Source organism: Branchiostoma lanceolatum, chromosome 3 (genome assembly GCF_035083965.1).
Source record: "Branchiostoma lanceolatum isolate klBraLanc5 chromosome 3, klBraLanc5.hap2, whole genome shotgun sequence".
In the NCBI taxonomy this organism is placed as follows: domain Eukaryota; kingdom Metazoa; phylum Chordata; class Leptocardii; order Amphioxiformes; family Branchiostomatidae; genus Branchiostoma; species Branchiostoma lanceolatum.
Window position 1 is genome coordinate 3,602,502 of NC_089724.1, and position 15,917 is coordinate 3,618,418.

The 15,917-nt window shown below is 43.0% G+C and overlaps 1 protein-coding gene and 1 long non-coding RNA gene across 2 annotated transcripts in view; one reads left to right on the plus strand and one right to left on the minus strand.

Annotated features, from left to right (window-relative positions):
- Nucleotides 1-14,355, minus strand: part of LOC136429191 (SCO-spondin-like) — a 67,892-nt gene extending 53,537 nt beyond the window's left edge. Inside the window, exons 1-2 of the mRNA XM_066419068.1 lie at nucleotides 12,424-14,355; nucleotides 10,777-10,816 (exon numbers count right to left, since the gene is read on the minus strand). Coding sequence (XP_066275165.1) covers nucleotides 10,777-10,816; nucleotides 12,424-12,513 — 130 coding nt within the window. The 5' untranslated portion in view covers nucleotides 12,514-14,355. The remainder of the gene's footprint in view (nucleotides 1-10,776; nucleotides 10,817-12,423) is intronic.
- On the plus strand, nucleotides 1,453-4,381 carry LOC136429743 (uncharacterized). Its single transcript, XR_010754802.1, has 2 exons — nucleotides 1,453-2,762; nucleotides 3,407-4,381. It is a non-coding gene; the product is annotated as an uncharacterized lncRNA (long non-coding RNA).
- Nucleotides 14,356-15,917: the final 1,562 nt, after the last annotated feature.

The window sequence follows — 15,917 nt, forward strand, 5'->3', positions numbered from 1 at the left end:
CGTAAGCACTTACCTCAAATCTAGCTAAATAGATAAATATCTAGGGAAAACTTGCTGCCATACACATGTGTGTCACTGGACACAAGTTTGGAACCTCTAACTTTCCCCAGAACCGTGTCTGCTACAGACTGCACACACTCATTTCAGTCGTTACAGTCGACAGAACCCCGTCCCCCTGGGTCCGACCCTGGCTGTGATTGCCTCATTAAAACTCGAGTTGACCCATGAACTTCCACAATTGGCTGAAATTTAAAACATTTCAAACAGACGCCGTTTTGAGTACAGTTCACTCAAGCCGAAACACAAGTTGACAGGTAGATTTTTCGTATGTTTTGTGATAATTTGTTTATCTAAGAGTAGGACTACTTGCGATGTATTTTAGTTTTACTTTCTATTGTCTTTTATATTAATTTATCGACTTCTTCATCTTGGCTTGCAGTACAAGAACATTTATGTACCTTTAAGTTTTTTATGAATCATTATATTATCATAGTATTATCATAATTACTTGCGGGTCGCAGATAACGGCTCATAAGTGCACAGATCGCTTTTCTCTTCAGCGAACATAGCAGACATCTTTATTGCACAACAATCATACCAAACTCAAAGCACGGCTTGCTGGTAGGTCAGCATGATATCAATGCAACCAAACGTCGCTGACCCTGGTAGGTAGAGTAGCATGTTCTATAACTTTATGACATGTAAGATTAATAGCACTGCATGCAGCGTCTTACTAATCTACATCAAAGAGTCACACAGAGCGTGTGTTATTGTGACCTTACGTTGACGACCTTGGCAATCTCAGTATCGTGTTCTATCAGCTTATGATGTGTACGATCAACTATGCTACAGGATCTGACATGTCGGCATTACAGAGTCACATCGTGTGTTCTAGGGTCGAACACTAGACACAGAAACTCTGAGTCTGTGATGTTTTACCCTCCCCTCTGCTAGGGTAATGTGAAACAGGTGGAGCATCTTTCAACCCCACTTGAACCACACGTTAGAATACATTCTTCAAATGTCTTAATGGGTAGATCTCTTATATCGCATGTGCCATTCAAGTTGACGGGAGAATGTGTCGAAATCATAATCAGCAGCCTTACGACAATACAGCCTTATCTTATCAGGCAGACCAAACAAGCTTAATGTCATTGGCCGTAGTTACTCAGCGCATAGAAATACAGCCGAGACTATTGAGGCATGATATTTCTGAATGTTGATCGCACAAGGTTAGGTGTAAATCGTGTAAGGTAACAGGTCGGAATAGACAGGAAGCAAGGAATATCAGCCTTTATTCGTGATTACTGGCGAGTTTGATACAGGGAATAATCCGTTACGACAGCTAGATTCAGCGACCTTTTTCTAAAGCCTATTCTGACAGGTGGCCCTTTTCATATTGTACCAATATTTGGTTATGTTTAGCCATACCTAGTATGGCTCAACATATTGTTATGTTTAGCCATACCTAGTATGGCTCAACATATTGTTATGTTGAGCCCATAAGTATGGGCTCAACATATTGTATTTGTCTGGTTCTTCTTCTTCTCCTCCTGACAAATCTTCAAATGGCTACTACTCCGCCATTTCTTACCCAACCGACCTGAAATTTGGCATGGAGGTAAAGATGGCGAATACCCAAAGGCCCTTTTTGAATCGTTTTGAAACAGGCCTTAAAATCATTTTTATGGAGGTTTTTTGGGGCATTTTTAGGCAATTTCTATATTTTTGGCTCCTGTGCCCTGGTATTACAAGCAAATGGCCTGGAATTCGGCACAAGGGTGCCTGGGACATGTCCCTACAGGACTTTAATCACATTTCTGGTGTACATCACTTCAAAATGCTTCGTATGGGGGACTTTTGGACCCATTTTCAGACCAAAAACGGGTCAAAAGTGCTGTCCCCGTTCCATGTTCTACCTAAGAATCCATGTTCTATCTAAGGTTCCGGGCGTTCCATTTGCTGCTGGCCAAAGAACATGAGTTCTTTTCCGGTTACCTGAGGTCATGTTGCAGGTAAACACGCAAGCCTTTGCAGTAAGAAGCTCTTGGCGTCTCGCAGTGTAGTAGGGGTGGCGCAGATCCCGAAATTTGTTCTCCGGCCCCGTCAAAACCGAAAAATGCGCCAAATTCAAGGCGTACGATCTGATACATAACGGTCAAAAATCGCTTATAATTTTATACCAGTAGTTAAAGAAGGTTCTTAACTCAATATCTGTGAAGGATTTACTAAAATACCGTCAACCATAAGCGAGAAATCGCCCATCGGGTTACGCGCATTTCGCCCGCGGGAGCAGGTGCACCCGCTTCCCGGTCACGCACTTGGGGAGGGCCGGCTTCGCGCCGATCCAAATACGGATCGTTACGTCACTCGTAAACAAAAAAACTAGTCGCCAATTTGTAGCCAGCATTACGATCTACAAAATGATGTAAGTGGTCAGCTTGTGCGACTTTCATTGGTGAAAATATTCACATTTTGATTTTTCAAATCGAAATTCCGGAGGTAGGTACCCCGTTAAAAAAAATTTCGACATTGGTATCGTTGGAAAATTCAATAGATTGTTGTTATTTTGGTACCAAATTCGCATATATTCGAGCCATGGTGGGCTCCGTAATCGGCTGATACTTTTAAAATTGCGAGCCAGTTTTGGGAAGGAAGCAAGATGGTGGACGGCGGCCTGGGCGCTACAGACCGCTGTAGTTCGGAGCCGATTACGTCGGCATCGGGCCAAAATACGGACACTTCTATTACCCAAATGCCAGGTAATGTCTTTTTCCAAGTCTTTACGTAGTTTTATGTGGGTTTTGGGTTATTTTTATGTCAAATTTGACCGCATGATTATCGGTAAATACTGTTGTTTTTGTATGCCGCATGGTAGCTCAAATAATTTGAATTTGCCGTTTTAATACGTGGATTTTCGTGCCAGTGGTTGCATGTATGATTACTATAAATCATTTTCAACGCCCTATGGATGCATTTGGTTCCTGTTTTTTTTTGCTAGTGCCGTAATCTAAACTTAAAATGCAGAAAACTGCACTTGCTATCCTCACCTTCTGACGTCACTGCTAGGGGGAGGGGGGCGGCGGGGATGCCCAGCTGCCCTCTACTCGAGTCGTAGTTTCCGTTGTAATTTATTTTATGAGTAGAAGTATAAACCTCACTTGACAGAACTATGCTGGTCTGTTAAGTTTATTAAGTTGTTACATTTATAATGAATGATAGCCTTTATTATTGTATGCAATTACCAGTACTACTTAGTATAAATGTATGGTAGCTAATGGAGGAAATAAAGTACCTAAGTATCCAAGTTTCATATTTATCTCATCATAGATTGTTTGAAATGTGTGTCTGCTATGAATGTATTATATAGTTTAAATTTCAACAGACGTTTTCTCTTTTGACACAGGAATGAAGAGAGTGAAGAGGAGGAAAGTGATGAAGAACCAACAGAACTGCCAGTGAACTAGAAGACGAGACTAGATATAATTTCTATTTGCCGTAAATAACTGTAGTTTTGGTACATAACGAAAGAGAACTTCAGTAACTTCTACCCCTAGTAGTGATCAGCATGTGTGTCTAGGTTATCTCAGCTGGATAGAGAAACCATACAAAAAGTAGATTTAGCTTTTGTAGTTGATTCAACTGTAGAAATAGTTCCAGACCAGGGAAGCAATGGCCACCTGTTCCATGATCCAGTTGTCTGATTCCCGTAAAATTGAAATATAATACATGTACAATACAATAAATACATGTACTTTGCCACTCAACTGCCCTGCAACAAGAAACGAAATTCCTGCAGTGAAAAAAGGGGAAGAAATGAAATGAATGCTGGATATTGAATTGTCGGACCAATATTGCAGATTGTACAAAGAATGATATCAGTGTGTACAAATGTAAATATATAGCATTGGGTAATACATGTAGTTCAATATTTCTGGATCAGATTATATTTTTGAGGCTAAAATTGGAATCAGCATGTGTCTAAACCTCTGTGTACCACATTTTTTTTCTTTTGGTGTATCTTCAAGTATAAGGAAGATATGCAAGTTGCATATTTAATTAGCGGATGCACATCTTATTACCTCAGGAAATCAATTATTCATCATAATTCATAATTTCTGAAGCAGATATATAGATTTTATGGCCGCCATATTTAGATTCAGCATGTTACAGAACCCATGTATGCCAAGTTGTTTCCTTGTATATTGTACGGTTACAGAGATATCGCAATCTTGCATATTTAAGATGTCCTGTGCCCATGTCCATTTTTTCCCCACTTTTGGTGATATTTTGAGATGAGAAATCTAAAGAAACGATGAAGGCAAAGCTACAAGCTTTAAGGACTTGTTAATATCATTGTAAATAAAGAGAATGCAGCTTATTTGGTGCTTCTATTGTGAATTATTACTGAGTTATGACAGTTTTAAGATATTACATTTTAACGGTTTTTACGGATTCCGGAGAATTTGAGGACTAATTCTCAGACCTTTGAATGGCCGTAACTCGCTAACGGTATGTCCGATTTTGTTGAAACAAAAAACATTCTGTTTCTTTCACAAATACCTATCAGATGACACCAAGTTTAAAAAGATATGAAGAGTTTAAAATTTTTGTTTTTGCACGGGTGATTCTGGAACAGTCAATTTATGCATCGGGAGGGAGACTGGCAAAGTATGATGCTCTCGCAAATGTTGCCTTCCAACATGCAGGTAATATTTCGATTTGCCCAGGAGTTATTTTGGAACAGCCCACTTCTTGCATGAGGAGGAGTATGGGCGAAACATGCTGAATTTGCTCTTTAAGCAAATGACGGCCAGTCTAGTTTTTGTTCACGTTCTTCTTCTTCTCCTCCTGCCAAATCTTCAAATGGAATCTACTCCGTCAGTTTTGGGCCAAACGACCTGAAATTTGGCATGTAGGTAAAGATGGCAAATACCCTTAGGTGATTTTTCATTTGTTTCGAAACAGGCCTTAAAAACATTTTTATGGAGGTTTTTTGGGGCATTTTTAGACAATTTTTATATTTTGGGCTCCTGTGCCCTGGTATTGCAAGCAAGTGACCTGAAATTCGGTACAAGGGTGCCTTGAACATGTCCCTACAGGACTTCAATCACATTTCTGGTGTACATCACTTCAGAATGCTTCATTTTGGGGACTTTTGGACCCATTTTCAGACCAAAAACAGGCCAAAAGTGGTATCCACGTTCCATGTTCTATTTGCTGCTGGCCAAGGAATCCATGTTCTATCTAAGGATCCCCGCGTTCCATTTGCTACTGGCCAAAGAACACTGTTCTATTTAGGTTAACTGAGGTCATATTGCAGGAACACACGCAAGCCTTTGCAGTAAGAAGCTCTTGGGGTCTCGCAGAACTTGTAGAGAGAGTTTTTGTACGGGTGATTTTGGAACAGTCCATTTATGCATCAGGAGGGAGATTGTCGAAGTATAATGCTCTCGCAAATGTTGCCTTTCTAATTGCAGTTAATATTTCGATTTGCCCAGGTGTTATTTTGGGACATCCCACTTCTTGCATGGGGAGGAGTATGGCTAAACATGCTGTATTTGCTCAGGGGCAAATGACGGCCTTTCTAGTTTTTGTTCATGTTCTTCTTCTCCTCCTGCCAAATCTTCAAATGGATTCAACTCCGCCATTTTTTAATCAACCGACCTGAAATTTGGCATGGAGGTAAAGAAGGCAAATACCCTCAGGTGATTTTAAAATTGCTTTCAAACAGGCCTTAAAATCATTTTTATGGAGTTTTTTTGGGGCATTTTTAGGCAATTTTTATATTTTTGGGTCCTGTGCCCTGGTATTACAAGCAAATGATCTGAAATTCGGCACAAGGGTGCCTTGAATATGTCCCTACAGGACTTCAATCACATTTTTGGTGTACATCACTTCAAAATGCTTCATTTGGCGGACTTTTGGACCAATTTTCAGACCAAAAATAGGCCAAAAGTGGTACCCCCGTTCCATGTTCTATTTGCTGCTGGCCAAGGAATCCATGTTCTATCTAAGGTTCCGGGCGTTCCATTTGCTACTGGCCAAAGAACATGTGTTCTATTTAGTTTACCTGAGGTCATATTGCAGGAACACACGCAAGCCTTTGCAGTAAGAAGCTCTTGGGGTCTCGCAGAACTCTTAGAAAGAATTTTTTTCACGGGTGATTTTGGAACAGTCAATTTATGCATCGGGAGGGAGATTGGCGAAGTATGATGCTCTCGCAAATGTTGCCTTTCTACATGCAGTTAATATTTTGATTTGCCCAGGTGTTATTTTGGGACAGCCCACTTCTTGTATGGGGAGGAGTATGGCTAAACATGCTGTATTTGCTCAGGGGCAAATGACGGCCTTTCTAGTTGATTATTGATTCCTGTTCTCAAAGGGAGTCTTTGATGATACGGTATGCGCAAACCAAAGGGGTACACACACATATACGGCAGAACTGAAGTCAAATACATTTTGACTCTCGGTTTACCTTCTGACTGCATTGAGTCTAATTCATAGCAATATTCAGACAAATCCGTTATTTGCCGGTATACTCTCCCACAGACACAAAACTGCTACATTCAACAGTAACTTTGGCCTGGTGGCTTTAAATAAGGCGCGGCGACATGTGGACCTGATGTTGCTTATTTGGGCTGATTTTTCTTTATTGAGCCCAGCTACCCCCGCCACTTAACTTTCGTTTCTGTGCCGTGTAAGTCTGGACTTCATTTGAGCACAAATAACCAATGCTCTTGGCTTCAAATTAGACTGACATAATGCGTACAGGAAAGACTATTTACGTGAATGTCGTGACTGGAAATGTTGATTGATCGATCAATCGAATGATTGATTGATTGACTGATTGATTGATTGATTGGCGTTAATTTATTCGTTATATCTATTTTGTGAGCCGGAGATCTCAAGCGTTATGATCAGGTATTTCTCCAAACTTTACATACGGACACCGGAATATTCAATATTTTAGTGGATTGCAATGTCTTTACCGTAAGATTATCATATGATATGGATACGGACACATTATTACATGCACACTATCGCTAGTACTACAAGACTACAAGGGAATAAGGCTTCTCTGGTCGAAGTTAGCACTCCCCTATGCCCTTTTTTCTCTCGAGGAATACATATTCCATACTTCACTCCGTCCCGTGTTCCTTCGCGCCGTCAAGTGCACAGAAAACAGGTGGCATAAACTGCCCCAAGGTTGCCTGGCCATCAGACGGGCCAACGGCACAAGGACGGTCTCGCCACGCCGTAACTCTGGGGCAGCGCGCCCGTTCGACCTCACAGATGGTCGCCACACTTCTAACCCCACGGGCAGGAAGCGGCCGTGTAAACAGGGGAGTTTGTGAATGTTTACCGCCTTCTCGGAATCTAATGGTTGCCAAATCAGATAGTAATTGTTGTTTTCTTAGAGTTTGGCAAATAATCAAATGTGAACTTATGTGAAGGACACCTCTTGCCCAGTTTTCCATTACTATTTATGTTTAGCCATACCTAGTATGGCTCAACATATTGTTTTTACTCATGTTTCTTCTCCTCCTCCTCCTCCTGTCAAATCTTCAAATCGATTCATCTCTGTCATTTTTTGACCAAATGACCTGAAATTTGGTACAGAGGTAATGTAGGCAAAAACCAATGTGCGCTTTTTTCCTTTTTTTTGATATTGACCTTGAAAGTGATTTTATTGAGGTTTTTAGGCTATTTTTAGCATATCTTGGCCTCCTGCGCCCTGGTATTTCAACCGAATGACCTGAAATTTGCTGTATATGTGGCTTGAACAAATATTTAAAGGACTACATTCCCATTTTTGGCATACATATATTCAAAACGATTTATTTTTGGCTTTCTTGACAATATTTGCCACTTCTGTCACTTTCAATACTACATATGACCTAAAGGTCATTGACCCCAAGTGCCTTGCACCTGGCCTTGCATGCCTGTGAGCCTTGCGACCACCTGATTGGTCAATTGGGTTAATCTAATTATCTTGCATTCCTGGCGCAGGTGTGCTAGTATTCATGCCAAATATGGTATGGGAATTCCTAGGACATGTGATTACATGGCTTTGTTCACTCTTTTTTTAACAAAGATACACATCTCCGGTTCCTATGTATTAAACCAAAATAATGTGAAATCTGGTATGTGACTGCCTTGGTCATGTACACAGGCCCTCATTCAAATGTTTGGCATACAGCCTTTCAAAACGATTTTTTAAACAAAGAATTTTTTCGTTTCGTTATTTTCAACCCAAAGTACATTCAAACAAAGGGGTGTCACATTTTTATATTTCACCCATACTATCGCTGAAATATGTTATTTTTGGTCATTTCCTTCTTCTCCTGTCAAATCTTCATATGTATACTATGGAAAACTTCATTCTTCCCTGGGGTTGATCTTTCTTAATTCAATTTTGAACTAGGTTGATTATGCGCAAGAGTGTAATTTTCAGCGGATATTTTTCGACTGGTTTACATGGAAATGGCACGGAATATCCCATTCTTGCAAGGGGAGGATTCTTTAATTATTTCTTTCAATTTTGAGCTGGAATGATTATGAAAAAGTCCATTTGTTAGCAGAAGTGTATTTGTTAATCAATAAGTGGATATGGTTGTGGACTGGTCCACATTGTGTTGAGGTGCTACTGGAAGACTCAATTTTGGACTGGGGTGATTCATTTTTTTAGTGCAAGTATTTTAGAATGGTCCATTGTTATTTTGGGAGAGTCCATTTTTTGCATGGCGAGGAGTATGGCTAAACATGCTGTATTTGCTCGCAAATGTTGCCTTTCTAGTTTGTTCCGTCTCTTCCTACTTTAAACTACCAAGCTTTTAATTCTATGAAAGATTGAGTTTGAATGAATGAAGTAATGGCAGGTTTACTATTCAACATCAAATATACAGGACTATAAAACATATAAAGATAAAGACCTGAGTACTTCTCATAACACCGTAATACTGCTCTGACATCCCAATAATGTAGACAAATTCTACACCGACTGACTTGACGAACTCAAGTACAGGAATAGACTTGAGTGTACACAACATGCCCTTTGTCAGACTTCCAGACTGTATCATTCCAGGTTAATGAAATTGGCTTCCCGAAACACTAGCTCCACTTGTACTGGTATGCCAAGTCACCATGAATCAAATATAACACACTGTTCCAATTATGTGCTTGCTTTCTCTGAGGACTGGGTGATAACAAACTCGAGACGAAATGACAACACAGAGGTGAACTGAGGACAAGCACCCCTGTCTGGTAGATGGACATTGATCTCTCAAGAGGAAGCGGTTTTCTATTGGCATGATCCAGAGCAAAATGATATCGACGCTCACAAATCTGACTTCTGAATTGGAAACGATGGTGGGGGGATATGATAACAAGACCCCCTCCGCCCTTTCCCATTACACCCCCCCCATGTCAAGAGTCAGAAAATGGGGCTAAGCTAAAAAAACTTTATAACCGTAATATTGTAGATGCAGAGAAGTTCGCGGTGGTTTTATGTTCGCAGTGTTCGCGGTGACCGTGTCACCGCGAACGTAAAGAAACCCCAAACATTCTTGTCCAATACTGTAGCAGTATGTGACTATAGCGCTGCCGCAAACTTATACCAACGTGAACACTCCATTTTCCCCTTGGCGCGAAATAAAAACCATGCGAACTTAAATGCATTTACAGCTAGTATCTACCTGAAGGCCAAGTCTGCAATGCTCGTCTCCAAAAGCCGTTTGGGGCTACCGTAGCACAATATTAATTATACAGATCAATGGTTATTGATACATTTTTCTTATCACGTAGTCGAATAGCCTGAGTGTCATCCTGTTTCAGTTCCAGCCTATGAATGTAGAGCCTGGAACTGGAACAGGATGACACTCAGGCTAGTAGTCGAAGGCTACAATCGCCCAAAAGTCACAACGGAACTTCCGGTTGTGTCGCTGTTCGCAGCCTAGTTTTACCAATGAAGATACCCAAATCAAGTGTGGTGCTCATGGCATGCTCGTCAATTTACCGTAACGGATGTTGTTTTCTGCCCACTGTCTGCTATTTCCCGAAATAAAGACGTTCATCCTCCAGCATGATACTGAGATTTCAAGCTGTCTGCCAAAGTGTGGCTATTCAGGACATGGGAAGCGGCGGAGACATAGACGGTATTGTTTCCTGTGTGTGTCCGACCACTGTGTACCGACTCTACTACCGAGTAAAGAAGTACACTGTAGATGGGGTGGGTGACAAACAACCCCTGTCGATCCCCCTTGGTTGGTTTGGTGAGTAATGGACCTTGAACGATGACTGATTCATTTGTCCCCTAATCTATTTATTTCCTTCCATTCGCTGAACGCGTTTTTGTCCGATTCTGAACTTCCTCTAGAATCTCAAATTCGTGATGCCATCCATAAATAGACCATGGGGTTACCCAGTGTCAATCTTGTTAATGGCCATTTTACGGTGAGCATGATACGTTTGATACTCAATAACCCATGTCATATTTGCTCCTCTGTCTTCTGCACAGAGATGCAGCGGACAGGAATATCTAATCATTGTAAAGCCAAATTCAGCCATGTCACCGGTTGTACAACCCTCCCCTCACCTGCACGAATGGCGATGGTTCTTTACTACCCGGGATTCTGTTCTTCATTCGACGCTACCATGTAGTCCTGGTAAGCCGACAGAAGCTGAGTCTGTGTTTGGATAAAGGCTATGCTTAGCTGAATAATCTATGTCACTAAGCAACAAGTAGCTTGAGAAACGAAACATGATCTGTCTTACCTGTCTGACCTTGGACCACTGTCACGGTCATTGTCACGACCTAAATGAGAAACAACAAACATATTGTTACGTCACTGTTCAGCGTACATGGTTATAAGTTAGATCGCATTGTTTACAATGTGCCATATAGTCATATAGCATGGCGAGCTGTTGTTTTGTTCAGTGACAAAAACATCAAAATTCCTGGGCGCCATGTTTTGTTACACGCGGTGCATCATGGTCGTCCCAAGCGATATCCAAAATGGCCGCCGGCCAACATCCTTCTGGACACTCTGTCATGCGAGGAGTTTTCCTGTGTAGGCGAGTTATCTTTAGTCGGGAGGCTTTGTGATGATAAACCTTGACTTTCCCATACATCAGAAGCGACATGTAGCTTTCTTCATGATATAACGTTACATAACAGTGTTAACTAAAGTAAATAGATCTAATGTGCTTGTATTACTTTTCATCCATGAGGTCAAACAGAATGATGGCTTCATATCTTTCCTTGCAACATCCTGAAGGAGGGAATAAATGCGATTGCAATGTCTTATTCCCGAAACCATGCTTTACTCTAAAACCTGACGTGATGTGCATGACACAAGAATGACACCAGTATTACAGTTTAGCCTAAACGAGTGGGAGGGGAAATCTTTTCCACATCTTTCTACAGTGTCACTGTTTTGTGTCTGAATTTTCCGAGGTAGAAAAAAATCACCAGTTGCCAAATGTGGGTGGTTTGATTTCCGAAACTATGTGAAGGGCGAACAAGCGTCTCCGGTACTCTCAAGCTACTGTCTATCCTTGGCGAACGACAAAAAAACACAGTCTGAAACTAAAAATGGCTCCCCACCCCTCCTACGAAAACTGCAAATTTAAATCAACCACCTTATCATGGATTATGTTACAAATCACGGTGGCCACGATTCTTTCCCAAGTTCATGACCAAATAACCCGGCTCTCGTGTAGATAAACTCCACACATGCCCTAAGGCATTATCAACGCCCTCCCCCCAAAACACACAAAAACACACAAACCCTATAATCCTCAACGCGGAAAACTCAATTGGGGGTTAGTTTTTGACTTTCTACACAGCAAGGCCCTCCAGAAACAAATTAAAGAATCAAATAAAGATATCAGATATACGCCACCCCTGCTTTGCTTTGCTTTGCTCGGTGCCCTGTTTCCTATCCAACCCCCACCCCTTCGGACATATTTTCATTACCGTCCTGAGCACAGCTGGTAACCGAATACCGAAAGAGGCAAATATTGCCAGAATGTAGAGCAAAGAGCTTCGGGCATCTGGAAGATCTTGGGGATGGTTTGACTTCCGAACAATTTGACTGAGCAAGCTTACCGGTCTCGGTGAGTTTTGAACCCCGGCCAAATCTATTGTGTTGATCCACAACACACCGTCACAGTAATGAAAATAAACCTGAAAACTATTCTTAGTTAAACTAGCTGTAGATATCATGGTATTACTTTGTTACAAATTCTGGAATACTAAACACATCATAAAACTGTTACACAATCTGGCTTAACAGTGAATCCTCTGACATGCCTTCGAGATTAGCCATTTTGCGAGGACCTGTGAGGTATGTACAGTACAAATTGCGTACATTCTTACAGCAATTATATAAGCCTGAGCAAAGAGAACACAAGCCTTACCTGCATAACGACGACCATGGCCAACACACAGGCTCTACACAACTCCACTGGAGCTCCTCTCACGGAGTTTCGTGCGTTTAACTGCATCATGGCACGAAAGGCTTCCAAAGTCTTCCGTCCAGAATTCCAGCTCAGAAATAAGATTCTTCTACTCGAATTATAACCAGAAACAGGCCCTTGCTGCACTGTCGATCAGAAAAACGTGTTTTGCGACAACCACGCACTGGTGTACTGCTTTATACCATCCCTCGCCTTCCTGCCCTGTACGCTCCAAATTTGCCCGCGACCCGCGGCTGATTGAACGCTGCGAAGAACCCGAAGTATCTGCCAAGCACGTCAGACCTTCCAGACTCTTCTCGAGCTGAAGGACCGTGTCCTCCCGCGGGAATATCTCCAGGACGCGGAGGTACGATTCCAGGGCACAATCCGCAAGGTTCACGGCAACGATTTTCCCCACTTGCAAGGAACAGATCCCTACCTTTTTAAACGAGCAGCACTCGCTGACACGGCAAGGTTAAGAAGGTCACTGCCAAAACCTCGTCTTAAGGTATCTGCGCCGCAGCTGGAAAATAATCCACTGAGAATCTTGTGCTATCAGGCACGACCCCTCTCCCTACTTGCAGGTGGAGGTGGTCTCTGCCCTTCGGCTGAATGTAGACGACTGGAGGTATCCCCGTACAAAACCTCAGACGGCCACAGAACGGTGAAATATGCGGCCAAGCCGTGTAGTTATTTGTGTAAGCGTGAGTAAGCTTGTCTCGGTGGACAGATAATGCTTGCTCACCCGACAGTGGAAGGCGGGGGTGAAGTAAAAACACGTTTCCTCCTCCAAGCCCCGCTGAAATGTCAACTCTTCACGGTTCTCAGAGCGCAGGTAGGTTTTCACAATGGTTCTCCTAGGAAGAAGTCGACAGCGCGGAGGAGTTATGCAGTAGTGGGTGGCCCCAAACTCCAGGCGATTGTCGTCCACAAAGGCTCCTGACACACAGTAAGGGAGTCTGACGAAGCGAAGGTCAACACAACTCGCATCACAACGTTTGCCGCGCAGCGCCGGACTGACCTAGAACGGCCGGCTCCCCATCACGACTGGTCCGGCTGAGCCGTCGCAGGTTGAACTGATTGTTGGCGTGTTCATTTACATCCACCGGGACCGGAAAACCGACCTGCCAATTAAAACGTGAGGCAGCAACCGAGAAAATGCGTCAGCCCACAACTCTCAAGTCAAGGAACGATCTTTTCCTCAAACTGCAGTCATGTAGAGTTGAAATTAGCGTTGATGAATGCGCTGTTCTCCTTGAGTTGGCTGCCAAACTGGCTTAATACATTGCACATGGACTGATACGTGTCTCAATAACACCAAGTAATGAAGGTTGTCGTCTTGTAATCCACGGTAAGTAATGAGTCTACAGGCAAGATGAAAGCAACGTCCACAGGAACCAGTGTGGTTACTTAGAAAGTCAAGGTGGTGGAACTTTGAGTCTAGCGTCTTCAGAAGATACCTGCTTCCTTAGACACGTCTGAGCGGTTAAGGTTTGACGGGTGCACTTCAACTCCCTAACAACATGTCCCGTCGTGTTTTCAGATAACCTGTGCCAAAGACGCCCTGGCGAGGGCGCCTCGTTCTGTCATGCCCCTTCCGTATTAAAAATGGTCTGTGTGCCTTTTTCAGAGAGGCGTAGTGAGATTTTCAATTCGTCGTTAATCGTAGCCGAATCACTCTAGTTGACGTTAATGACGTTAAGCGTTGTCGGTAAATTATTTCTGAAGCCTAATTGGCTGTGTTAATCATGCGTAACACATTACCCATCATCCAGAATTCATAGTTACGCGTTATTGACAAATTCTTCACCTATCGCGTCGTCGAACGCCACAATTGCGCTGAGGTCACCACGGAACGTCCGGTGACTCGTTGTTCGCAATCGCAGTCTAATTTTGCCTATTAGATAACCAAATCTAGGGTAGTGCGTAAAGGAATATGCTTACTTTGATTAACAGTTAAGCGTTACCAGGTTCCCCCATGCAGACCCTCCCTAAACTCTGCACTCTGCACATATAAAGAGCAATCTTGTGGGCTCGCGACAACACACTGGACATCCATCTAAGTCAACAACTGTCCGCTGTGGGCCCTAGTACAGCTGCCACGGTTTGCACAGCTTGGGCCGGGGTTCAGGTCCGGCCGGGTCCGGGGTGGCCCGAGGTGGCTGTCCGAGTCCCAGCACGCACGGCCGTGAACAATCCAGTTTGTTCTGTGTCAAGAGCGCAGAGATGCCGCAACGCAAGTCGGGGACGGTCCATGATTCCATGTGGTACTCAGGCACACTCCGATGCAGCAAAGGAATGACCCTTATCGTACTTGACAGTTGTAAACTTTGAGGCTGTAGGAGCAGTGTCACAGTGGTGTTATCCGCTGTGTCTAGTTCACGTTATTGGAAGGTGGAGCCCACCCCCCACTTTCCATCGTCTTAACCTCCCCAACCGAAGTTAGGTACCCATTTTGACCTGGGGTGGAGTAAGGAAATCGTGAAAAGTGCCTTTCCCAGGGACACGACGTCTAACCAGAAATACTAGGAATCGAACCCACGATCTCTCTAGCTCGATTAGTGTTTGTTGTTTGCATGTATAGTTGTAGTATAGAAGACCTTACGAAAGTCGCTGTACTTTTGTCGTGTCAATAAATCAAGGATTTCCATATATCTCGGGTGCGCTAGCCTAGGGACTCTAAGCCGATCATTCCAGGATAACACACAGTGCTCTACCGTGTAGCATAGCGGTAACGAAATTCAGTTCAGTTCTTTTCAGAGGAAACAAAATTTAGTTCTGTTGCGATCAGGGTTTTTCTTCGGGGGGGGGGGGGGCAATTCCTTTCTATAGGGCTCCAGAGTGGTCTAGCGGCTAGACTCTAAACTGTACGTCTTGAATAACCTCTTAGCTATGATCAGACCCACCCATACCGCTCCCGGTCCCGCCGTGACAGATTAAAGACTTTCCGGTGATGTTTGCTGTGACGGTTCCGCCGAGGTACCCGCTCAAACCGCCGACTTCCCCTCCCGGGGGAAAAACAAATAAATGTACGAGTAGAAGCTTCCCCAAAACGTTTCCTAAACTGGGAAGGGTAACAAACTCATACATCGCTAGACATCAATAACAAATCTGTCCATAGGTTTATTTGCGCAAAAATTAGACTTACCAAAGCCCACCTTGATAGTCAAACGTACCGCTGTCTACACTGTGCCAATCTACTACGAGACTACGGGACCGGTTTTGAAAGACTTTACAACATTAGCTGCCCACCTGCGCCGAATAGGCATGTAAAAGATATTAGTTAAATTGTGTATTGCAAAGTTTGTCAAGCAGCCGGATAAATTTTCTAGAGCGTCAGACGTTAGCATCCACTCCACTGTGTATCTTTGATCGGTGACTGAGAATAATTCGGAAAACAAATGTTACCTGCGTATGAAATGTACACATGTCCCCGGGCTCTTTACAGAGTTTAC